This window comes from Mobula birostris, chromosome 2, assembly GCF_030028105.1.
Source record: "Mobula birostris isolate sMobBir1 chromosome 2, sMobBir1.hap1, whole genome shotgun sequence".
Taxonomy (NCBI): Eukaryota; Metazoa; Chordata; class Chondrichthyes; order Myliobatiformes; family Myliobatidae; genus Mobula; species Mobula birostris.
The window spans coordinates 113,159,779-113,184,875 of NC_092371.1; the positions used below are offsets into that span (position 1 = coordinate 113,159,779).

The 25,097-nt window shown below is 43.4% G+C and overlaps 1 protein-coding gene across 1 annotated transcript; it reads left to right on the plus strand.

Annotated features, from left to right (window-relative positions):
* The first annotated feature begins 711 nt into the window (after positions 1 to 711).
* LOC140208966 (uncharacterized) lies at positions 712 to 23,952 on the plus strand. Its single transcript, XM_072277613.1, has 4 exons — positions 712 to 761; positions 5,285 to 5,379; positions 21,903 to 22,024; positions 23,732 to 23,952. Exons 1-4 carry the CDS (start codon positions 743 to 745, stop codon positions 23,763 to 23,765), a joined length of 270 nt encoding a protein of 89 aa, XP_072133714.1. The 5' UTR covers positions 712 to 742; the 3' UTR covers positions 23,766 to 23,952.
* Positions 23,953 to 25,097: the final 1,145 nt, after the last annotated feature.

The window sequence follows — 25,097 nt, forward strand, 5'->3', positions numbered from 1 at the left end:
TATATGCATCCTATTTTCTACTTCAAAATAGCTCAATATCACATTGTCATTTCCAAATATTTCTCAGTTACAACACTACTGAACATATTTCACACACAGTTATACACTCAGAACAGTAGAAGTGTTTTAACTCACCAAATCCCTCGTTATGATTTAACAGAACTAATTCCCAGTTACACAGTAGAGATCTTGGAAGCATAGTTTCAGTTTTAAGGTAGATAACACATTTATTATTACGAATTTTATTTATCAGTAACTATCGAATGAAAGACTTATTGCTCTAATGTTATTTGTGAAGCCGCATACACTATTGGTACACTTACCATCCAATTCACTAAGTAATAGTTTTTAATTCTTCATTTTAAATTGTTGGAGAACTCAGAAGATTGAAGAATTTAATTATTTCAAATTCTGTTACAGAAATGGCAGCTATATATTGAAAGGCAACCTCTGCGATTTTATGATAGAGAATTGTTTCCCCATTTGGTCTTTATTTTGAAACGATTAGCTGCGTTTGTAGGTATGAAATGTTTTATTTTGCATTCTTCCTTCCATTACATACCTTCCTTTTTTCTGCGTCATGACCATTTTGACAATTTACTATAAATGTATGCATTTTCTAAGAAGTATTTGCTATATTTCAGGATGTTCTCCAATGGATTTAGTGCTGGTACCAAATGTTACAATGGCCATGAATATTATCGTAAGGAATCAGGATCTGAAGGAGGGGGATATAGTTTACATGTTGAATGTGACCTATGGTATGTACATCAAGTTTCACAATCCTACTTTTCACAAACAAAGTATCTTTCACAGTTTATTCAATCCAAAATTCCTTAGTAGTTTCAAGCTCCTGCACCATCTTTAGTGGGAGACCATTAGAAGTGCCCTGGAAATGAAAGGAACCCATGCTAGTCTGGTGAAAAGTGGTGTAAGAGCACAGTCCACCTTCCCAAAGAAAGAAGGAGAAATCAAACCCACAATTGTCATTGTCATTAGAATAGATCAAATGTTTCTTTATTGATTCAGGCATAGTGTTTGAGTGAGAATGTCAAGGCCGCCATTTATTGCTCATCTCTAACTGCCCTTGAAAGTGTGGTGAACCAATGACCCAAAATAGGGAGGGAGGAGACGATGGCGGCGCGATGCAGCGCGCACAGCCGTTCAGAATGAATATCGGTATGTGTAACTAGGGGGCCATGCACAATCCGGATTTGATGGAGACAGCCATGAGAAGCACAGAGGAACATCTGGAGTAACTTCTGAAATGCCTGCTTCGCTGCTGCTGCTGTGCGATAGAGAATCTCCGGAGACGAAGGCCCCAAATCCTCGGCTTTGCCTATCGCCTGTTTCCGGGGCCGGGGTCGAAACACTCGGCAGAGATGGTGCTCAGCGCTCGGTGTCGAAGAGGTGGTCGGAGGCTCGGAGTTTTCGGACGAACTCAGAGTCGGACTGTGGTCGGATGCTTCCAGGATGCTGCATCGGCGCTGGAGGTTTACCGTCTATGTGAGATGATGGGACTTTCGAGAGACTTTGAGACTTTTACTGTGCCATGGTCTGTTCTTATCAAATTACGGTATTGCTTTGCACTGTCGTAACTATATGTTATAATTATGTGGTTTTTGTTAGTTTTTAAGTCGGTTTGTCATGTGTTTTCGTGGTATCATTCTGGAAAAACATTTTATCATTTCTTAATGCATGCATTACTAAATGACAATAAAAGGGGACTGCGTGTCCTCAATCATAATCATAAATATCTCTCCATTACATACAAATCTCAAGAAATATGGTTTAATACTTCCAAATGCCTGATGTGTTTAACTGCAGCAAACCACAAACTCATCAACATTCAACACAGAACAGTCTACTGACATGCTCTCTCTTGATAGTGATACCAGTAGCTGAAAATTAAGTCAACACATCCAAAGGGGTAGGGCATAGACTTAACGCCAAAGAGACCATCTTGTTTTCTCAAATCAATGTCGTATGGCAAATATATTATGTTTGTGAGAAATATTAATATCACTTTGTAGTCATATGGTCGCTATGTAACATGCACACTTGTGAATTAGGAACAGGAGAAGGCAACTCAGGCTTGTCCATCATTTAATAAGATCATGATGATCTGATTGTATCTGCATGCCTGTTCATCTATCATAACCTTTCATCCCCTTGCTTCTTAACAGCCTACCTCTGTCTGAAAAACGTTTGTAGCCCCTGTTTCAACCACACTTTGAGGAAGACAATTCAACAGACTCATGATTCCTTAACAAGGGGAAAAAAATCTCATCTCTGCCTTAACTGAGTGACCCCATTTTTAATTAGCAATGACACCCTAGTTATAGATTGTCCTACAAGGAGAAAGCATCCTCTTCATATCCACCTTGTCAAATTCTGTTTCAATCTTGTGTGTTTCTGTCATAGTCTGGCCCATGAAGTCCGTATTCCGGTTCACGGTCCAGTCCATCGATCCTTGCTCCAGGTTTTCCTATCTACCCTGTTTCTGTCTTTGTTGAGCTAATTGAGACAGCTGATGCTCGTTGGGGCTGGCTGCATAAATACCTTCAGAGACCAGGGTGTGGCTGCTGGATTGTTCTTGTCCTTACTGCTTGTATCCCTTCCCCTGCCTTCTGTTTCCTCAAGCCTTGCCTTGTCTTGCCGGTAATTCTCGCCTCGCCTGAAGTTCTTGTCTTGCCTTGCCTTGCTTTGCTTTGCCTTGCCTGTAGCCTTGCCTCGTCTTGCTGTCTGGTCCTGGAACCACCTTGTACCTAGCTCCCTTCCTGTTCCTTGCCTCCACCCAGGTAAGCCAGGCTGTCTTGCCATTACCTGGGGTTGGTTCTGTCCCTTCCTGTCCCTTGCCTCTGTTGGGTGGTGATCTGCGCCCTGCCCAGGTGATCTGTGCCCTGCCTAGAAGGAGCCTGCCAAGCCTCGCCTCTCGTCTCCTGCCTCCAGCCTCGCCTCTAGTCTCCAGCCTCCTGCCAAGCCTCGCCTCGTCTTTTGCCTAGCCTCGAGCCTGTAGACTGTAGACTCTAGCCTCTAGCCTCTTGCCAAGCCAAGCCAAGCCTCTAGCCTCTAGCTCTCTTGTTCAGTCCTGTTCCAGGTTCCTGGTTTTCCTGTCCATGTCCTTGCCATCGCCCTGTATCCTAGTCCTGTCCCTAGTACTTCAGCGTCTGTGTCTTGCACTTGGGTCCGTTCCCAGCCACCGCCCTTATGACAGTTTCAACCATGTTCCTTCCCTTTCTTCAAAATTTGGGAAAATACAAGATAAGGTTTTTCAGGCTTTCTGTACAAGATTACAAGTCCATTCCAAGTATTAAATTCTAAGCAGTAAATCTCTGAACAACATCCAACTTATTATCATCATTCCTTTAATTTAGGAGACAAAAACTCCACACAATATGTCAGACTCACCTGATTGACGCATAATCTTGTGACTTTCCCTGGCACTAAATGATGAAGTTCTATTAGATATTCTAATTATTTGCTACACTTGCATGCAAGCCTTTAGTGAATCATACACCAGGACATCCAGGCCTATCTACATCTCAGAACTTTACAATATCTCATCAGTCAAATCATGTGTTTCATTTATTTTTCACCTCAGGTCAGGCAGTTTTTCATATTGCTCCCTACCTGTATCCCTTTGTAACTTCCTTGTGTCCTTCTCAAGTTGATATTCCTATCTCTCTGGATTATCAGTCAAAGTATACCTGCAAAACAAACCTTGAAGGGAAATTAGATGCTTCATCTAAAAAGCCGATTTGTATTTGTCTTCCAAGTAAACTATAAGTTGCTATCAATATGGAGATGAATGAATTCATCATTATGCAGAAACACCATAGCAGTTTCAGCCAAGGGCAAATGCACATGTACTGGGGTGATAGTAGTGCAGTTATGAGAGTTGCCACTGTGCAGCTGCAGTGACCTGTGTGCAATCCTGGGTGCTGTCTAATGTGCATGTTCTCCCAATGACCATGTGGGTTTCTTCCCAGTGCTCTGATTTCTTCCCTGTCCCAAACTAAGGATAATTGGTTGCTGTTAAATTGTTCCTTATGTAGATGGGTAGCAAAAGAATTTGGGTGGAGGATGGGTAGATGGTGGGATTGTGAGAAAGAACAGGTCATAGGGAATAAATAGAAGAATGGGATTAATAGAAATCCTGAGCCAAAATAGACTGTATAGCCCTTTTCTGTTTCATGAGAAAATATGAAAAATATGTACAAGTGTTACTGTCAGTGATGTACTATATTTTTAATCACAAGAGTCTGGCATCAGGCAAGCAGTTTACATGCCTATCCAATGCAGTTGACTGGGATAACTATGGCCTTAATACTGGTGATGTTCGACTGGAAAAGGACACTGACGTTGGCTTGCTTATCTTCCAATGAATATGGAGCTCTTTTCCAAAAGCTGACCTGGGAAAAGGTTACTGGATGGACAGAAGAAATGATTCAAGGAGATGCTCAAAGCCTCTTTGAAAAAATGCAATATCTCCGCAGGCTACTAAGAATGTCTTGCCCATGACTGCTTAGATGGACAAGGAATATTCGAGATGATATTAAGATCCTTGAAACAATACATGAGACCTACGCTGTTGCCCAATGTAAATGGTAGAAGGAGCACACACAAAACAATCTGCTCCATCTGTGACGCCTCCACAGGACTCATTAGTCATTTCAAAACCCACTAAACTGGAATAGAATTACGTTGATTTCAATCCCAAAAGACTGCCTAAAAAGAAAAAGGCTTTTTAAAAAAATATTGTTATTAATGACACCAATTCACTGCTTTTCCATGGAATTGTTTCATATGACTGTATTTGTACAATAGCTGTGATTAAACCACTAAATGTATTCGGCCAAATGTATTATTTCAATCTAATTAAGCCTTAAGAAATTCTGATAGAAGATTATTGACTTAAAGTGTGACATTTTCTCTTTCCATTTCTGCTGCCTGACCTGTTGAATATTTCCAGTTTTGTCTGCTTTTACTTCCCCCTTTTAACAATGTATTAGCCACTCTAAAATAAACTGGATATGAAAGTTTAACATTTATAGATGTAAGTTATCATTCCTTCAGGTCTAAGTTGTTAGAATGCTAAAGTTAAATGTTATGTATTTTCATTTTTTTTTGTTCTTTCATCTGCAATTTTCTTTTCTATATTTAAATACTTCACAATGTTTAATTTGATTAATTAAAGTAACACAGTGTGATCATTGGTCTGGAAAGCAAATTATGGTTTGTTTATGTTTTGCTGAGTACTTAACTTTTTTGGACTCCATAGGTGCTGTGAAGAAACTCCTCAGACATGTTTGTGAAGAGCAAGGGGCCACACTGCAGGAGGAAAGTCTGGAGTTTCCACTATCAGGGCCTGGTCAGGTATGGCTGTCAGAACAGTTTTATAGAAGCAATATCTGTTTGCTCTCTTATAATCTTTGATACAGCACTATTTCATTGTGGCTTTTGTATGCTTTCATCACTTCCAAAATGTAACAAAAAAACAAGTGGGAATCATTCTGGTTCAACTGTATCTGCTGTACATGTAAATAATCTTGAACATAGCAAAGATGCTTTGCATTGGGAGAAAGAAAATGTTATAGACATTTGGTGACTAAAGGCGTGGTCAACCAATATTTCATGACATTATCTTCAATGGGTGGCCTGTTGACAGTCAGAACAGCCATTTATCACAGTAATCAAGGTGAGCAATAAATACTGCCCTTGTCAATAATGCACATGTACCATAAATGACTAAACAAATTATATACAGTCAAATAGTTGAAGGAATGGTTGCCAGTGTTGGGCTAATAACTAAATGCCAAGGAGCTGGAATCAAAGGATTAGAACATGCCAAAGAGAGATGTAATGGATGTGATGGGAGATGAGGAACTCAATGTACAGGTGTCCCCCGCTTTTCGAACGTTTGCTTTACGAAACCTCACCGTTACGAAAGACCTACACAAGTACCTGTTTTCGCTAACAGAAGGTGTTTTCAATGTTACGAAGAAAGGCAGTGCGCAAAAAACTCAGCGCGCGCCCTGAGCAGCCACTCTCCCCCAGATTCGGAAGGGCATTCTCGCCGGCATTGCTTAAACACGTGCCTATGAGCAGCTATTTGCAAGGTGAGTTCTAAGGTATCGGAAAAGCCTGAAAAAGTTCGTAAGGGTGTTACACTTAACATAAAACTATACATAATTAAGCGTTTTGATCGTGGTGAACAAAGTAAGGACAAACAACAGGAATTCTGCAGATGCTGGAAATTCAAGCAACACACATCAAAGTTGCTGGTGAACGCAGCAGGCCAGGCAGCATCTCTAGGAAGAGGTACAGTCGACGTTTCAGGCCGAGACCCTTCGTCAGGACTAACTGAAGGAAGAGTTAGTAAGAGATTTGAAAGGAGAGGGGGAGGGGGAGATCCAAAATGATAGGAGAAGACAGGAGGGGGAGGGATGGAGCCAAGAGCTGGACAGGTGATTGCAAAGGGGATATGAAAGGATCATGGGACAGGAGGCCCAGGGAGAAAGACAAAGGTGGGGGGAACCCTTCCTCCACTATCGCTCTCAGGATGAGGCTTTTCATTCCAGGACGAGGGCGATGTCCTCCTTTTTTTAAAGAAAGGGGCTTCCCTTCCTCCACTATCAACTTAGCTCTCAAACGCATCTCCCCCATTTCACGTACATTTGCTCTCACTCCATCCTCCCGCCACCCCACTAGGAATAGGGTTCCCCTGGTCCTCACCTACCACCCCATCAGCCTCCAGGTCCAACATATTATTCTCCGTAACTCCCGCCACCTCCAATGGGATCCCACCACTAAGCACATCTTTCCCTCCCCCCCCCCTCCTGCTTTCCACAGGGATCACTCCCTACGCGACTCCCTTGTCCATTCGTCCCCCCCATTCCTCCCCACTGATCTCCCTCCTGGCACTTATCCGTGTAAGCGGAACAAGTGCTACACATGCCCTTACACTTCCTCCCTTACCACCATTCAGGGCCCCAAACAGTCCTTCCAGGTGAGGCAACACTTCACCTGTGAGTCGACTGGGGTGATATACTGCGTCCGGTGCTCCCGATGTGGCCTTTTATATATTGGCGAGACCTGACGCAGACTGGGAGACCGCTTTGCTGAACATCTACGCTCTGTCCGCCAGAGAAAGCAGGATCTCCCAGTGGCCACACATTTTAATTCCACATCCCATTCCCATTCTGACATGTCTATCCACTGCCTCCTCTACTGTAAAGATGAAGCCACACTCAGGTTGGAGGAACAACACCTTATATTCCGTCTGGGTAGCCTCCAACCTGATGGCATAAACATCGACTTCTCTAACTTCCGCTAATGCCCCACCTCCCCCTTGTACCCCATCCGTTATTTATTTTTATACACACATTCTTTCTCTCACTCTCCTTTTTCTCCCTCTGTCCCACTGACTATACCCCTTGCCCATCCTCTGGGTTCCTCCCCCCCCTTTGTCTTTCTCCCTGGGCCTCCTGTCCTATGATCCTCTCATATCCCCTTTGCCAATCACCTGTCCAGCTCTTCGCTCCATCCCTCCCCCTCCTGTCTTCTCCTATCATTTTGGATCTCCCCCTCCCCCTCCCACTTTCAAATCTCTTACTAACTCTTCCTTCAGTTAGTCCTGACGAAGGGTCTCGGCCTGAAACGTCGACTGTACCTCTTCCTAGAGATGTTGCCTGGCCTGCTGCATTCACCAGCAACTTGGAAGTAAGGACAAAGTGAGTTTGGCTTGTGGAAGCTGACGAAGATGATGATGAAGAGGTTTTGGCATCCCATGACCAAGAACTGATAGATGAAGAGCTAGTGCAATTGGAAGAGGAAAGGATAACAATCGAAACCGAATTCAGTAGCGAAAGTGAAGTCGTCCAGGAACTGAACGTGAGGTGACTGCGTGAGATTTTCGCTGCAATGATAAAGTACGACTTTAATTTTGAAAGGGTATGTCGGTTTAGGGCATACAGTATTTGCAGGATGGTTTGAGTCCTTACAAAGAACTGTATGATCTAAAAATGCGCGAGGCTCAGCAGTCAAGCAAGCCTTCCACATCAGTCACAGCAGACGACGAACCTCGACCTTCGACATCGAGGCAGGCAGACATAGGAGAAGATGAGCTGCCTGCCCTGACCGACGATGAGATGACACCCCCGTGTCCCACCACCCCAACACCCAGGCCGCGGACAGATACCGATTCGCAGAGAATGCAGCAGTAGCCGGGAGGCACGCAGCACATCTTTAAGAAAAAAGCCGAAATAAACAAGCTAATTAATTAGGTGCCGCCCGGCATGTAAATATCGGCCCAGATCAGAGGTGATTGCCAATTGCGTCGCCTCTGATGTGGGCCGACAATTACGTGTCAGGCAGCACCTAATAATTAGCATATTTATTTCGGCTTTTTTCTTAAAGATGTGCTGTGTGCCTCCCGGCTACAGCTGTACCCCTGCATGCTTCGTGGATCAGTATCGGTCGGTGGCCCGGAGGGTGGGGGTCACTGCGCCACCCAATCTCCAACAATTCAGCCCAACACACCATCGTCAGTGTGCTCGGCAAGCTGTCTTCCTGATTCCCTTAAATGATACTACACTGTAATACATTATTTCTACTTTATACAGGCTGTGTATTTTTAGGTGTTATTTGGTATGATTTGGCAGCTTCATAGCTTAAAGGTTACTGGAGAGCGCTTGCGCCGTGGTTTTGCCAAGAGAGCTTGCGTGAGATTTTCACTACGGAGAACAGTGCCGGCAATGATTGTGGAAAGGTATTTCTACTTTATATAGGCTGTGTATTTATCATATCATTCCTGCTTTTACTATATGTTACTGTTATTTTAGGTTTTATGTGTTATTTGGCATAATTTGGTAGGTTATTTTTGGGTCTGCGAACGCTCACAAAATTTTCCCATATAAATTAATGGTAATTGCTTCTTCGCTTGACGACATTCCGGCTTACGAACCATTTCATAGGAATGCTCTACCTTCGGATGGCGGGGGAAACCTGTAATAGCTATCACTAAAGAGGTAGCGCTGAGCAAACTTGTGGGCCTGAAGATAGATAAGTCCCCTGGTCCTGATGGAATGCATGCCAGGGTACTGAAAGAAATGGCAGAGCTACAGCAGAGGCTTTGGTGATAAGTTACCAAAATTCTCCAGACTGTGGGCAGGTCCTGGCAAATTGGAAGAAGGCGAATGTCATGTCACTGTTCAAAAAAAGGATGTAAGCAAAAGATAGGTAACTATAAGCCAGTTCTGTGCATCTGTGGTTGGGAAAATGCTTGAAGCTATCATTAAAGAAAAAACAGCAAGGCATCTGGAAAGAAATGTATCCATCAGACAGATGCAGCATGGATTCAGCAAAAGCAGGTCCTGTTTGACAAACCTACTGGAGTTCCTTGAGGACATAACGAGTGTAGTCGATAGAGGGGAGCAGATGGATGTTACTTACTTGGATTTCCAGAAGCCGTTTGTTAAGGTGCCGCATAAAAGACTTATCCGTAAGATGATGTATTAGCATGGATAGAGGATTGGTTAACTAATAGACAGCAGAGAGTTGGGATACATAGGTGTTACTCTGGTGGGCAATCAGTGGTGAGTGATGTACCGCAGGGGTCAGAACAGGGCCCACAACTGTTCACGATATACATTAATGATCTGGAAGAGGGGTGTTTAGTGTATCTAAGTTTGCTGATGATACTAAATTGATTGGAAAAGCAAAATGTACAGAAGATATGGAGAGCCTGCAGAGAGATAGAGATAGGTTAAGTGAGTGGGTGAGAGTCTGGCAGATGGAGTACAATGTTGGTAAAGGAAAAATGAAAGAGATTGTTATTTAAATGGTAAAAAAATTGCAGCATGCTACTGTGCAAATGGACTTGGGAGTGCTTGTGTATGAATCACAAAAGGTTGGTTTACAAGTGCAGCAGGCAACCAAGAAGGCAAATGGAATGTTGACCTTCATTGTTAGAGGGATTGAATTTAAGAGCAGGGAGGTTATGCTGCAACTGTACAGGGTACTGGTGAGGTCGCACCTGGAGTACTGCGTGTATTTCTGGTCTCCTTACTTGAGCAAGGATATACTGGCTTTGGAGGCAGTGCAGAGGAGGTTCACCAGGTTGATTCCAGAGATGATGGGATTAGTCTATGAGTTGCCTGGGCTGTACTCACTAGAATTCAGAAGAATGAGAGGAGATCTTATAGAAATATATCAAATTAGGTAAGGGACAGATAAGATAGAGGCAGGAAAATTATTTCCACTGGTAGGTGAGACTAAAACTAGGGGACATAGTTTCAAGATTCAGGGGAGTAGATTTAGCACAGAGATGAGGAGAAACTGCTTTTCCCAGAGGGTGGTGAATCTGTGGAATTCTCTGCTCAATGAAGCAGTGGAGGCTACCTCAGTAAATATATTTAAGACAAGGTTGGGTAGATTTTTGCAGATTAGGGGAATTAAGGGTTATGGGGAAAGGCAAGCAGGTGGAGATGAGTCCATGGCCAGATTGGCCATGATCTTATTGAATGGCAGAGCTGGCTCGACGGGCCAGTTGGCCTATTCCTGCTCCCATTTCTTATGTTCTGTAAGTGTAGGTATAAAGTTGGATAAGGTCATGGAGACATAACAGAAGAAACATTGCCATTCCCTATTCCCAGTTCCTCCGCCTCCGCCGCATCTGCTCTGAGGATGAGGTTTTCCGTTCCAGGACATCTCAAATGTCCTCTTTCATTAAGGATCGTGGTTTCCCTTCTGCTGTCATCAATGATGCCCTCATCCGCATCTCCTCTATTTCCCACACTTTGGCTCTCACCCCATCCTCCCACCACCACAACAGGGACAGAGTTCCCCTTGTCCTCACCTACCACCCCACTAGCCTCCGGATCCAACACATTATCCTCCGCAACTTCCGCCACCTTCAACAGGACCCCACCAGTAAGCACATCTATCCCTCTCCGCCCCCCGCAGGGATCGGTCCCTCCGCAACTCCCTGGTCCACACGTCCCTCCCCACGGATCTCCCACCTGGCACTTACCCCTGTAAGCGCAAGTGCTACACCTGTCCCTACACCTCCCCTCTTGCCACCATTCAGGGCCCCAAACAGTACTGCCAAGTGAGACAACACTTCACTTGTGAGTCTGTTGGGGTCATCTATTGCATCCGGTGTTCCCGGTGCGGCCTCCTCTACATCGGTGAAACCTGACGCAGATTGGGGGACCGCTTCGTCAAGCACCTCCGCTCCGTCTGCCACAACAGACAGGATCTCCCAGTAGCCACCCACTTCAACTCTGCTTCACATTCCAATTCGGATATGTCCATACATGGCCTCCTCTACTGCCATGATGAGGCTAAACTCAGGATGGAGGAGCAACACCTCATATACCGTCTAGGTAGTCTCCAGCCCCTTGGTATGAACATAGAATTCTCCAACTTCCGGTAATTCCCTCCCCCTCCCTTCCCCTATCCCTATGTCACTCTGCCCCCTTCCCCAGCTGCCTACCACCTCCCTCATGGTTCCGCCTCCTTCTGCTACCCATTGTGTTTTCCCCTATTCTTTCTTCACCTTTCCTGCCTATCGCCTCCCTGCTTCCCCTCCCCTACCCTTTTATCTTTCCCCTTACTGGTTTTTCACCTGAAACCTACCAGCCTTCTCCTTCCCACCCTCCCCCCACCTTCTTTATAGGGCCTCTGCCCCTTCCCTCTGCAGTCCTGACGAAGGGTTCCGGCCCGAAACGTCGACCGATCTTTTCCACGGATGCTGCCCGACCTGCTGAGTTCCTCCAGCATTTTGTGAGTGTTGCAGAAGAAACATTAAACTTTCTGTTCATTTGCCTTCAAGATTTATTGATATTAGTTTCTTCTTCTTCATGTGCCTTGCGCGTTACATGCTTGGGCGATCATGGCTTTCCACATCGAACGATCCCTGGCAGTGTCAATGATAGCTCACACACTTAGATCTGTTAGTTCTTTCACAGTGTCCATATATTTTCTTCTTTGCCTTCCTCTTCCACATTTCCCAGGCATACGGCCTTGTAATGTAAGGCATTCTATTTCTCCCTTTCTGATGACATAGCCCAGGAATTTAAGTTTCCTCTCATTTAATGTTCTCATTAAAGATCTTTTTGTATGGGCAAATTGGAGTACTGTCTCATTAGTTACCCTATCTCTATATGATATTTTCAGCATTCTTCTAAGAAACCACATTTCTGTTGCTTCTAAGTTTCTTTGGAGTTCTGGTGTTATAGCCCATGTTTCGGAAGCATGCAGCAAGATTGAACAGATGTAACATTTTAGTAGCCTAAGCCTTGTTGCCATAGAAATGTGTCTGTTGGTAAAAATGGGTTTATTTTTTGGAAGTTGGTTTTGGCAATGGCAATTCTTCTTTTTATTTCTACTTTACTTCTAGCATCTTGTGATATAAAGCTACCAAGGTAATTAAAGTTGGTCTTTTGTTCAATTCTCTTGGTTACCGATGTACATTTGGCAGTTGGGAGTACCCTGCTGTTTTGATATTACCATACATTTGTTTTTTTTACAGTTGATGGTTAGACCAAAATCTGCACTTGTTTGTACTACTTTGTCTAGGAGGATTTGTAGGTCTTCTGCAGCACTTGCTGTTAGGGTGGTATCGTCTGCATATCTTATATTGTTGATGTTAACACCTCCAATTTTTATCCCATCTAGGTTTTCTATTTCTCTGAGAATCACTTCACTTCTGACATTAAATAATTCCGGTGAGGCAACACATCCCTGTCTAACTCCTCTTTGAATTTTAGTCCAACTGCTTATATTATCAATTTTTACCACCTCCATTTTAGTTTAGGTTTTAATATTTAATAATCTAAAGCATTTAAAGTCTGTTCTGCTTGCAACTGACAGCTTTTGCACAAAATAATTAAAGATGAGCTTTACTTGTCATGTGTACATGCTTCCGGCGCCAACATAGCTTGCCCACAATTTACTAACCTTAACCTGGATGTCTTTAGAACCTGAGAGGAAACCAGACCAGCCAGAGGAAATCCATATGGTGGTGGCAAGAATGTACAAATTCCTTACTGACAGCGGTGGGAATTGAACGCCACTTGGTGATCGCTAGCACTGACCACTATACTACCATGCTATATACAACAAAAGTAGGAATCCTGAATTTAGATCAGATTAGATTAGATTATGAGGACACACAGTCCTCTTTTATTGTCATTTAGTAATGCATGCATTAAGAAATGATACAATATTCCTCCGGTGTGATATCAAAAAACACAGGACAGACCAAGACTGAAAAAACTAACAAAACCACATAATTATAATATATTGTTACAACAGTGCAACAATACCATAACTTGATGAAGAACAGTCCATGGCACAGTAAAAGAGTTCAAAGTTTCTCGAAAGTCCCACATCTCACACAGATGGGAGAAGGAAGAAAACTCTCCCTGCCATACCCGACCACAGTCCGACTCTGAGTTGTCCGAAAACTTCGAGCCTCCGATCAGCCCTCCGACACTGAGTACCGAGCACCGTCTCTATCCGAACAATTCAACCTCAGTCTCGGTCGCCAGCAGCAGGCGATTTTGAGGCCTTCCCTCTGGAAGATTCTCGATCGCGCAGTAACAGCGGCAGCAAACCAGCGTTCCAGAAATTTCTCCAGATGTTCCTCTGTGCTTTCACGTCTGTCTCCATCAAATCAGAATTGTCCACAGCTCCAATTTAACGGATACGATAGCATTTTCACCGGAGAGATGCGCGTGCATGGCACGCTGCTATCACCTCCTCCCGCCTACCCAAACCCAAGTATTGACATTTTTTTCCCATCCTAACCATTGTTACCTTTATATTGTACCTGACCTCCATCACAAATCCACTTACCCTCATCTATACTGCATTCTTACCCCTCACAAGTACATGATGTTTGCCTCTCTCTGCCTCCCAGCCAATTTTATATGGTTCTTTCTCTGTGTCTCTTTTTTGCCCTGCATGACCAGATCTAAGTTTAAGTGGTTCCTCACTATAGATATCTGGCTAGTTTAAAATACAAATTGCTGATAATAGTTGTAATAACAGACATCAACTGTGGAGAAAGAAGCTGAACTTATAAACAGGCAAGTCTTGTTTCGTGTTAGTTTTACTTTTCCAGGGAGCTAAGAGTAAGAGTGGCAATTTGTAAAAGGGCAAGTCTGATTGATTGGCTAATTGGAGGGCACTTTAGCTGATAAAAGGAAGGTGAGTAGCCACTGGGAGAGTGGACCGTGTAAGAACAGGGAACTGAGGCTCTGGCTCAAAAGGCACAGGTGATGAGCAGAATGGTTTTAATTTTCCTGTTATTCTGTGACTTAGTGTAGATAAAATGACAGTCAGGACGGTGGAGAGCTCCAGCAAAATGTGGGAAGTCAAAGAACATCACAGTCCCCGTGATGACTACATATCTGTGGGAAGCACACCCAGCTCCAACTCAAAGAACTGGAGATGGAGTTAGGCATACTTGGGATCATCTGGGATTCTCAGAATATCATAGATTAGAGTTTTAAAAAGACTCGAGTTTTTAATATATGTTGAGAGGAACGGAGTCGATGACACTAATGGTTCTTTTTTTTAATGTTACATAACAGCCCATGTGTTTTTTTTTAGTTTAGTTGGTTAACATTGTTTAGGTTAGTTTTTCTTTTGGGGTGTATTTTTTTTTTCTGTTTTCATGATTTTTTTCTCTATTTTCTTTATGTATATTATGTTTGTATCCTGCACGATTGGGAGGTTTAATACCTGTGTGTTAACTAGGTTTATAATTAAATATGTTAATTATAACATCGTAATCCCAATAACTTTGTATCAATATTATGTTATGTTTACCATTATGAAACCAATAAAAAGATTGAAAAAGAAAGATTAGAGTTTTAGTGAGGTGCAGGCTACCGATAGAATGGTAGGAAAAGTAAGGAGAATAGGCAGACAGAGAAGGGCTCCCTCACAACACATTTACCCTCACGACTGTTGGGCAGGTGTGTGGGGTGGGGGGGAGATGACCTTTCTGAAGCCATCTTCAGTAGCTGGGTTGGTGACACAATGCCCGGCTCTGAAGCAAAGAAGGGAAGGGTGAAATCAGGCAGTGACAAGGAAGCCAATAGTTGGGGGCGCTGACAGGCATTCTGTGGCCACAGCCAGGATAATTTGTTGCCTCCCTGGTGCCAGGTTCAAGGATGTCACGCAGCAGGAACGGGATATTCTGAGAGAGAAAGGTAAACGGCCAGGGCTTGTGTCCATACACTTACAAATGATGGAGGCAGGAGCAAGGATGATGTCCTGAAAAGTGATTTTGGGAAGCTAGGTAGAAGGTTTTTAAAGCAGAAATTCCAGTGTTGTACTCTCAGGTTACTACCCATGCCACAGAGCAGGAATGTAGGAAGTAAATAGATAGTGCAGTTCAATATGTGACTGAAAACTGGTGCGGGAAAGCGGGCTTCAGATTATGGATCATTGGGCACTTTTCCAGGGCGGGTGGGATCTGTGCAAAGAAGTCTGTTTGAATCTGAACTGGAGGCAAATCAATATCCTTGGTGGGAGTTTTGCTAGTGCTACTCGGGAGGATATAAACTAGAGTGGCAGGTGGATGGGAACCACAGCAGTAAGGCAACAAGTGGCAGGGTTGAGGGCAAGAAAGATGGTATCCACGTATCGACCAAAAGGAAGGACAAGTGTCAGGCTGATAAACATGGTGGGACTGAGAGTCTGAAATGTGTTCATTTCAATGCTGGGAGTATTATGAGCAAGGATGATCAATTTAGAGCCTGAGTCAATACAAGGAATTAAGATGTTGTTTCCAAATAGGAGACCTGGTTGCATGAAAGACAGGACTTGTTTGTTGAGTTACCAATTTGATGTTTTAGATGTGATGGAGAGGAGTTAAAGGAAGTGGACTATTCTCCAGTGCTTAGAAGGCACACTGGAGTGTTCATCCACAAGCAATTTGGGTGCCCCTCAGAAATAGGATAAGCTGCAATTATACTGATGGGATTATATGATAGGACTCCCCCACCCCCTCCAATAACCACTGACAGGTGGAGGAACAGATTTGTAGGTGGATTATGGAAAAGTACAGAAACAACAGGAAGAGACGTAGCTAGGATAAGTCCCCAGACCTTGATGGCATATATCTCAGAATATTGAAAGAAGTAAGCAGAGAGATTGCTGGGGCTTTGACAAGGATCTTTGCATCCTCACTAGCAGCAGGTGTGGTCCTCAGAGACTCTTGTGCCTTTTCTCAAGAAAGGAAATGGGGATAATCCAGGTAATTATAGACAAGTGAGCCTCACATCAGTGGCAAGGAAGCAATACAAGAGGATACCGAGGCATAGGATTTATGTACATTTGGAAAGACCTGGCTTGCTTGGGTATAATCAGCATGGCTTTGTATGGAGCAGATCATGCGTTACAAACTTAATAGAGCTTTTTGAGACAGAAAAGGTCCTTTATGAGGGTAGGACAGTGGACATTACCTGGACTTTAGTAATGCAAGTGATAACATCCCTTATGGTATGTTGATTCAGAAGATAAAGATGCAGGGGATCCAGGTTAATTGCAAGTTTGGATTCAGAATTGGCTCTCCCACAAGATAGAATAGGGCAGGATACTTGGTAGTGTGGAGGAGCAGAGGGATCTCGGGGTACATGTCCACAGATCCCTGAAAGTTGCCTCACAGGTGGATAGGGTAGTTAAGAAAGCTTATAGGGTGTTAGCTTTCATAAGTCGAGGGATAGAGTTTAAGAGTCGCGATGTAATGATGCAGCTCTATAAAACACTGGTTAGGCCACACTTGGAGTACTGTGTCCAGTTCTGGTCACTTCACTATAGGAAGGATGTGGAAGCATTGGAAAGGGTACGGAGGATATTTACCAGGATGCTGCCTGGTTTAGAAAGTATGCATTATGATCAGAGATTAAGGGAGCTAGAGCTTTACTCTTTGGAGAGAAGGAGGATGAGAGGAGACATGATAGAGGTGTACAAGTTAATAAGAGGAATAGATAGAGTGGATAGTCAACGCCTCTTCCCCAGGGCACCACTGCTCAATACAAGAGGACATGGCTTTAAGGTAAGGGGTAGGAAGTTCAAGGGGGATATTAGAGGAAGGTTTTTCACTCAGAGAGTGGTTGGTGCGTGGAATGCACTGCCTGAGTCAGTGGTGGAGGCAGATACACTAGTGAAGTTTAAGAGACTACTAGACAGGTATATGGAGGAATCTAAGGTGGGGGCTTATATGGGAGGCAGGATTTGAGGGTTGGCACAACATTGTGGGCCAAAGGGCCTGTACTGTGCTGTACTGTTCTATGTTCTATGTTAAGGTTGTTATTGTGGCAGGAGGTCTGTGACCAGTAGTGTTCTGCAAGAGTTCATGCTGGGACCTCTGTTGTGATATAGTATATCAATGGTTTGGATGAAAATGTCGATAGGTGGATTAGCAAGTTTGTGGATGACACCAAGATTGTCGGAGTTGTAGACAGTGTAAAGGACTATCAGAAAATACAGCGGTATATAGATTGGTTACAGATTTCGGCAGATGGAGTTTAATTGGGGCAAGTGTGAGGTGTTGCACTTTAGGAAGTCAAATGGAAAGAGAAAGTGTGCAGTTAATAGTTATCCCCTTAACAGCACTGAGGTACAGAGGGATCCTGGGGTCCAGGTCCATAGTTCAGGAAACATGGCCATGCAAGTGGATAAGGTGATAAAGAAGGCATATGACATGGTTGTCTTTGTTGATAAAGGTGCTGAGTACAAGAGTGAGGAAGTCAAGCTGCAGCTACATAAGATTTTAGTCAGATCACACCTGGAGTATTTTATGCACTTCTGGTTGCTCCATTAAAGGAAGGATGAGGAGACTGTGGAGAGAGTGCTGGAGAGGTTTACTAGGACACTGCCTGGTTTAGAAGGTATGAGCTACGAGGAAAGGTTGGACAAACGTAAGCTGTTCTTCATAGAGCCTCGGAGACGGAGGGGAGATCTGACAGAGGTTTCGAAAATTATGAGAGAAACCGTTAGGGTCGCGAGTCAAAATCTCCGCCCCGCCCCCACCCCAAGGTAGAAACGTCAAACACTAGAGGATGTGCTTTTAAAGTTAGAGGGATGAAATTTAAAAGGTGACATTAGAGGCAGGTTTTATTTATGTAGCGACTGGTAAATGCTACATGTAGCGATGGTTACCAGGAGTAGTAGTGGAATCAGGCAGTCTGGTAGAGTTTGAGGCTGTTAGATAGACACATGAAGTTGAAGGGAATGGAGGGATATGGATGTTACACAGGAAGATATTTAGTTTAAACTCGAATCAAGATCAGCACAACATCCTGGGCCAACTAGTCTGTCCAATGTTTCACGTCAATGATCCTTCATTAGAACTAGGATAAGTTAGAAAGCAAACATATTTTCAGTTGTGGTGAAGGGGTAAGGTGAACGAAGAGATAGATATTGAATCACATAAATGGAGGTTGTGCAGATGACCTACCAGAGTGGATGCAAATGAACAATCCTGGAACTACGAGATATTAAAAACTGCATTTGATATGTTGAGAATGCTGTAAGTACTCAGATCATGTGGAAAGAAAAAAGTCTGGGTTAATGTCACAGGTTGATCTTTCATCAGAACTGGTTGGTTGAGTTTTGAGGCAGTTAACAGGATGGTTAAAGGGGCTTCTGTTAGAGGTATTCAAAATTGAACAATTTTATTAGAGCAATAAAGGAAACCAAAGTGGGCTAAAAGTTAGGGGTGTAAATAATTGGCAAAATAATTAGTAGAATTGATTTTACTCCTGACTGTTGAAATCTGGACAGCACTATTTAAACTAGTGATGGAATCAATTTCCTTTGGAACTTCCAAGAAACAACTGGATTTTCTTGAAAAGGACTAATGGGGAAGGACTTGGATTTGGGCCTGAATAGCATCTCCCGTTCAAAGAACCAGTAGAGGTTTAAGAATGGTAGAGAATGGATTATCGAACCTGTACCTTGTACTTCCTGTACAAAAATGTTCAGCTATAAGCTAACTCTTGGTGGTAGGAGAATTACAGTATAATTGATAAGTACGTGAGAGAGAACAGATCATTTGGAAACAAGTGGCGAAGAGGCGTTGGTGGGATTGCTTTGAGACCCAGTTTGGGCTTTGAAGGTTACATAATTCTCCCTCTAGCACAAGAGAAAGTATGGATGGAGTAGCCTGCTTCTTTTGGATTCTGAGATTTAAACATAAAGATTGGCTGTTATTTTCCCCTTCAATAAAAATTGGCAATGGACCACTAGTGTGAAGATTCTGTTGAAACGCAAGTATTTTGCAGAAGTAGAAATCCGTCCTCCGTCACACGACACAACATAGCAGCGTGTGTTTATCTTGACTTGCCCCAATCAAGGAGAATTTTGAAAGTAACAAAAGCCACAATGATGTTAATTTAGCATATGCAACCAAGGTTGTATTTCTGTTCCATAGAAGAATATGGCTTTGAATCTGAGCCCAACAAGACTTGCCTAGGCATCGACGAAGAATTCTGCAGATGCTGGAAATTCAAACAACACACATCAAAGTTGCTGGTGAACGCAACAGGCCAGGCAGCATCTCTAGGAAGAGGTACAGTCGATGTTTCGGGCCGAGACCCTTTGTCAGGACTAACTAAAAGAAGAGCTAGTAAGAGATTTGAAAGTGGGAGGGGGAGTGGGAGATCCGAAATGATAGAAGACAGGAGGAGGGGGAGGGATGGAGCCAAGATCTGGACAGTTGATTGGCAAAAGGGATATGAGAGGATCATTGGACAGGAGGCCCAGGGAGAAAGAAAAGGGGGAGGGGAGGAAAACCCAGAGGATGGGCAAGGGGTATAGTGAGAGGGACAGAGGGAGAAAAAGGAGAGACAGAAAAAGAATGTGTGTATATAAATAAATAACGGATGGTGTACGAGGGGGAGGTGGGGCATTAGCGGGTTTGGGTAGCCTCTAACCTGATGGCATCCGTCTGGGTAGCCTCCAACCTGATGGCATGAACATTGACTTCTCAAACTTCTGCTAATGCCCCACCTCCCCCTCGTACCCCATCCATTATTTATTTATATACACACATTCTTTTTCTTTCTCTCCTTTTTCTCCCTCTGTCCCTCTCACTATACCCCTTGCCCATCCTCTGGGTTTTCCGCCCCCCCCCCCTTCCCCTTTTCTTTCTCCCTGGGCCTCCTGTCCCATGATCCTTTCATATCCCTTTTACCAATCAACTGTCCAGCTCTTGGCTCTGTCCCTCCCCCTCCTGTCTTCTCCTATCATTTTGGATCTCCCCCTCCCCCTCCCACTTTCAAATCCTTACTAGCTCTTCTTTCAGTTAGTCCTGACGAAGGGTCTTGGCCTGAAACGTTGACTGTAACTCTTCCTAGAGATGCTGCCTGGCCTGCTGCATTCACCAGCAACTTTGATGTGTGTTGCTTGCCTAGGCATTGAACTTGAGCCCTATCAGTTGTATGCTGTGACATTTTTTTTCTTCAGCTTAGCTATGCCCCACCAATCCAGATCAGATCAGAAGATCACATGCAGAGAGCTACAATACTCATGGAATATGAAATGGAATGAAAGCAAGCAGTTGTGTTTAGATTGGGTCTAGACTCTAGAATAGTTATGGCAGGAATGGCATGGGCCAGGTAGCTCTCAAATTATTTATTTTATCTATTTACAGTCCCTATCAAAATATTCATCCCTCTTGAAAGCTTTCATGTTTTATTGTTTTACAACATTGAATCACAGTGGATTTAATTTGGCTTTTTTTGACACTGATCAACAGAAAAGGACTCTTCCTTGTCAAAGTGAAATCAGGTCTCTGCAAAGTGATCTAAATTAATTACAAATATAAAACACAAAATAATTGATTGCATAATTACTCACCCCCTTCAAGTCAGTATTTAGTAGATGCACCTTGAGCAGCAATTACAGCCTTGAGTCTGTGTGGATAAGTCTCTATCAGCTTTGCACATCTGGACACTGCAATTTTTCCCCATTCTTCTTTCCAAAACTGCTCAAGCTCTGTCAGATTGCATGGGGATCGTTAGTGAACAGCCCTTTTCAAGTCCAGCTACAAACTCTCAATTGGATAAGGTCTGGACTCTGAGTTGGCCACTCCAAGACATTAATTTTGTTGTTTTTTAACCTTTCCTGTATAGCTTTGGCTTTATGCTTGGGGTCATTGTCTTGTTGAAAAACAAAGCTTCTCCCAAGTTGCAGTTCTCTTGCCGACTGCAAGAGGTTTTCCTCCATTTTACCCTCTACCTTCACAAACCTTCCAGGGCCTGCTGCAGTGAAGCTTCCAAGGTGTGGATTCTAAGAATCCACAGGATGTGAAATATAGAGATGGAGTTTAGAATTAAACTGGGGATTGCTGCAATCAAGCCTTTCATCAGCACAATATGTTTGGAGGATATGGTTGGGAGAAGTGGAATTTGGGATTGAGAGGTAGAAGAAACATGCATGGGGGGGACAGTAATTGTTGGAATTGGAAAAGCACCTTTTGCCTCTGCACTTGGATGAGTTTGTTGCTGCAGTGTCTTGCGTTGTTTTCTTGTATACAGGCAACATTGGAGCTGATCACTTCAATACAAACCAGTTTTGGAGGTACTAATCACAAGATCGCTTTTGTATGGGCAAATAAATGAGTATGTTTGAGACATTAGAAAAGGCAAAGCAAGATGGCCTCTTTTGATTTACATGTGCACATCACTCGCTGTATTGTAGGCCTAGCTGTGAATAAGTACAAAATTTAAATAGTTCAATACCACTTTTTTCCATCTATAAGTTTTGGTAAGTTTTCCTATAAATTGAACTTGCCTGGTCATTAGATTTATAGACAATATTCACATTGTGAAAATTGGAGTAAGAGGGTTCAATAACTGTGTTTTCATCTTCAGATCATTAACAAAGTGGAGGAGTCTTTGCAGCCAGGGACAAAATTGGCAGTGTTTGATCACATTCCTAGCAATGCTGCGTTCATCAATCCATTGGAGGCAATCATCAGTATCTGCCGACAAAGGTAAATTACAAAAAAGTCAAATAGCGTAATGCATTCAGTTATGTACATTTCTTCAAGGGAGAAATTGAGCTGCCAACACTTAGGTGTAAGATTAGTTGTGTTACCCCTTAGCTCAAACCCTCCCATCACTGGTGAGTTCACCAAGTGATGTCGACAGTTAGAGAGCCAACAGATTCCATTAGCTGTCAGCAAAATCTTACAACTAGTAAACTCAAGTGTTCAAAGGAAGTTGGTTGGGTGGAGGGGTTGTTGTAGCAGAGGACAGAATCACTTTTGAATGTCTCTGGTTCTTTTCGGAATTATATTTTAATTCTTAGATTCTTAAGTGATTCTGGAGAGATAACAAGCCCAAGACGAAGAAAGGACAATTTTTACAAAAAGACATTGTATTCTTTTAAGGTAAAACTAAGTCTAAAGTGAATTTCAAAAAAACGTTATATAAAAGTCAAAGTTGCAGATAATTAAAATCTAAAATAAAAACAGAAAATGCTGCAAATTACTCAGCTGGTAAGGCCACATCTGTGGGAAGATGTGATAGATATAACATTTCAGATTGAAGATCCTTCCTGAAGTCTGGGAAGAAGATAAAAGAAGCTTGTTAAACTGCAAGGAGGTGAGGACAGTGGCAGGTTTCTGACAGGTAAAACTGGGATGATAATGGGATAAACCACAAACAAAATTGTCTGGTCAATGTGTAAATGGGAGCAGCTAGAAGAAATACGGGAGTTGCAAAATGCAGAGCAGGAAGGTGGTGGCATCTGTTAGTCTCGCGAGACCACGGATCTGCGCCTTGAAAGGTTTTCCAGGGTGCAGGCCTGGGCAAAGTTGTATGGAAGACCGGCAGTTACCCATGCAGCAAGTCTCCCCTCTCCACGACACCGATGTTGTCCAAGGGAAGGGCAAGGGTCGATACAGCTTGGCACCAGTGTCGTCGCAGGAGTTGCCAGAACGAGGTTGAAGGCAACGTCGGACTGCCTTAGGGACTCCAACTCCAAGAGCAGGAAGACATGCCCAGCAACTCAGTCTAGGCATGTCCTCCACTCCTAACACCCATTCCACAGTGTATTTTGCCACCTTCCAAGAGATTTCATCACCAGGCAGATCTTCCCCTTTCATCATTTCTCAAAGACTGTTCGCTTCATGACCCTCTGGTCCAACCTTCCATTCTCACCAGCCATCCCATCGTGGCACTTTCGCTTCAGCACTTGTCCTATGTAGTCTTCTTTTCTCACAGCCTTCATATCCAAACAGTCTTTCCAAGTGAAGTAGTGATTCATTTGCATTTCTTCCAATCTGGTGCATAGCAGTCAGAGTTCACAATTTGGTCTCCTCTACATTGAAGAAACTGTTTTGCTTAACACCTGTGTTCAGTCTGCAGGTTTGATTTCCGCCCTGATGACCATCAGTGATAATGGCTCGACTTTTTTTTTCCTCCTTACCCTTTGCCACTTTTCTTTCTTTTCTCTGGAAGTGGAAGGAATGCCCAGCTTTGTCTATTGGGCATATCTTGGTGGTCTGTATTTTGCCAATCAATTATTTTACTTATGTTTTTTGCCTATATTCATTTGTTTTCATTCTCTCTCTCTCTCCCTCTCTCCCTCTCTCCCTCTCCCCCCTCCCCCCTCCCCCCCTCCCCCTCTCCCCCCCTCTCCCCCCCCTTTCACACCCCTTTCACCCCCCCTTTCCCCCCCTTCCCCCCTTGCACAGGATTGAAGTAAGCTGCAGAGAGTTGCAAAGTTAGTAAGTTCCATCATGGATACTGCTGTAGTATCCAAGATATGTTCAAGGAGCGGTGCCTCAGAAAGGCGGCATCCATCATCAAGGACCCCCACCACTCTGGAAATGTTCTCTTCTCCTTGTCACCATCGGTAAGGAGGTGCAGAAGCCTGGAGAGACGTACTCAACGATTCAGGAACAGCTTCTTCCCCTCTGCTGTCCGATGTCTGAGTGGACATTAAACCCATGAACACTACCTCACTACACTTTATTTCTATTTTTTTGCACTACTTATTTAATTTAACTATTGAATATATAGTAATTCATAGACTTTCTTTTTACTATATTATCATGTATTGCATTGTAATGCTACCGCAAAGTTAACAAATTTCACAATATATGCCTGTGATATTAAACCTGATTCTACTCACTTGATTCAAGAAGCAAACAAATCTCAAAGGAAATCATTGTTTTCACATCCCTTTTGCTGGTCTGCATTCGTGGCAAGAAGAGATGTGGGAGTATCTTTTCAGTTTATAGCCATTGCTACTGCTCTCAGTCACAGTCCAAAGGTTGTCATTGTCATTGGAATATCTCCATTGATACTCATGATCATACCACTTCCTGTCATTATATAAAAAAACAACCTAAGCTGTTTAACGCATTAACCATTACCACATCAATGGTGAATTACATATATTACAAAGTTTTAATAAACCACGTAGAATGTATAATATCACTATTCTAAACAAACTTCTGGTTGTCTTCCACACCAAACTACACTTGATGGGCAAGTGGGGTGGAGATACATCTCTACCAAGGGAGGTGTAAGGTGCTTCTTCCCTCTGTCACCCTGCAGATCTCCCTTGGACAAGGTGCAGCACCTACTTAGCCCCACGATCAGTGCCATATGAAGCCATGGGAGCAGGTGGTGGATATCACAGCTCCTGGTTATGCGATCACTGATGCCAGGCGGGCAATCTCTGAAGGGTATTGATAATGCCTGGGGTCACCCATCTTGTAAAGACACTGTCCAGAAGAAGGCAATGGTAAACTGCTTCTATAGAAAAGTTTGCCAAGAATAATCATAGTCATGAAAAGACTATGATCACCTACATCATACGACATGGCATATAATGAATGAACCAACTCTTCATACAATGGGTTCAGGGCTATAGCATACATGGACTCACCAGGTTACAGCAACAGACAAGTTCTCTCGTACATGTTAAGGCGTTTTACAAGTAGTAGTATTGTAACCCTCCAGTTCTGTTGGCAGTGTAAGTCTAGGGAAGGCAATCTCTGGCCCCACCAAACGTGTGAGATTGAGGTGCAAAACCTCCTGTTTGTGTGGATG

Excerpts from the sequence above, each read along its gene's own strand:
- LOC140208966 (XM_072277613.1), top strand. Across the intron at positions 5,380-21,902 it reads CACTATCAGGGCCTGGTCAG|ATCATTAACAAAGTGGAGGA; the intron begins GTATGGCTGTCA and ends TTTCATCTTCAG. Across the intron at positions 22,025-23,731 it reads ATCAGTATCTGCCGACAAAG|GATTGAAGTAAGCTGCAGAG; the intron begins GTAAATTACAAA and ends CCCCTTGCACAG.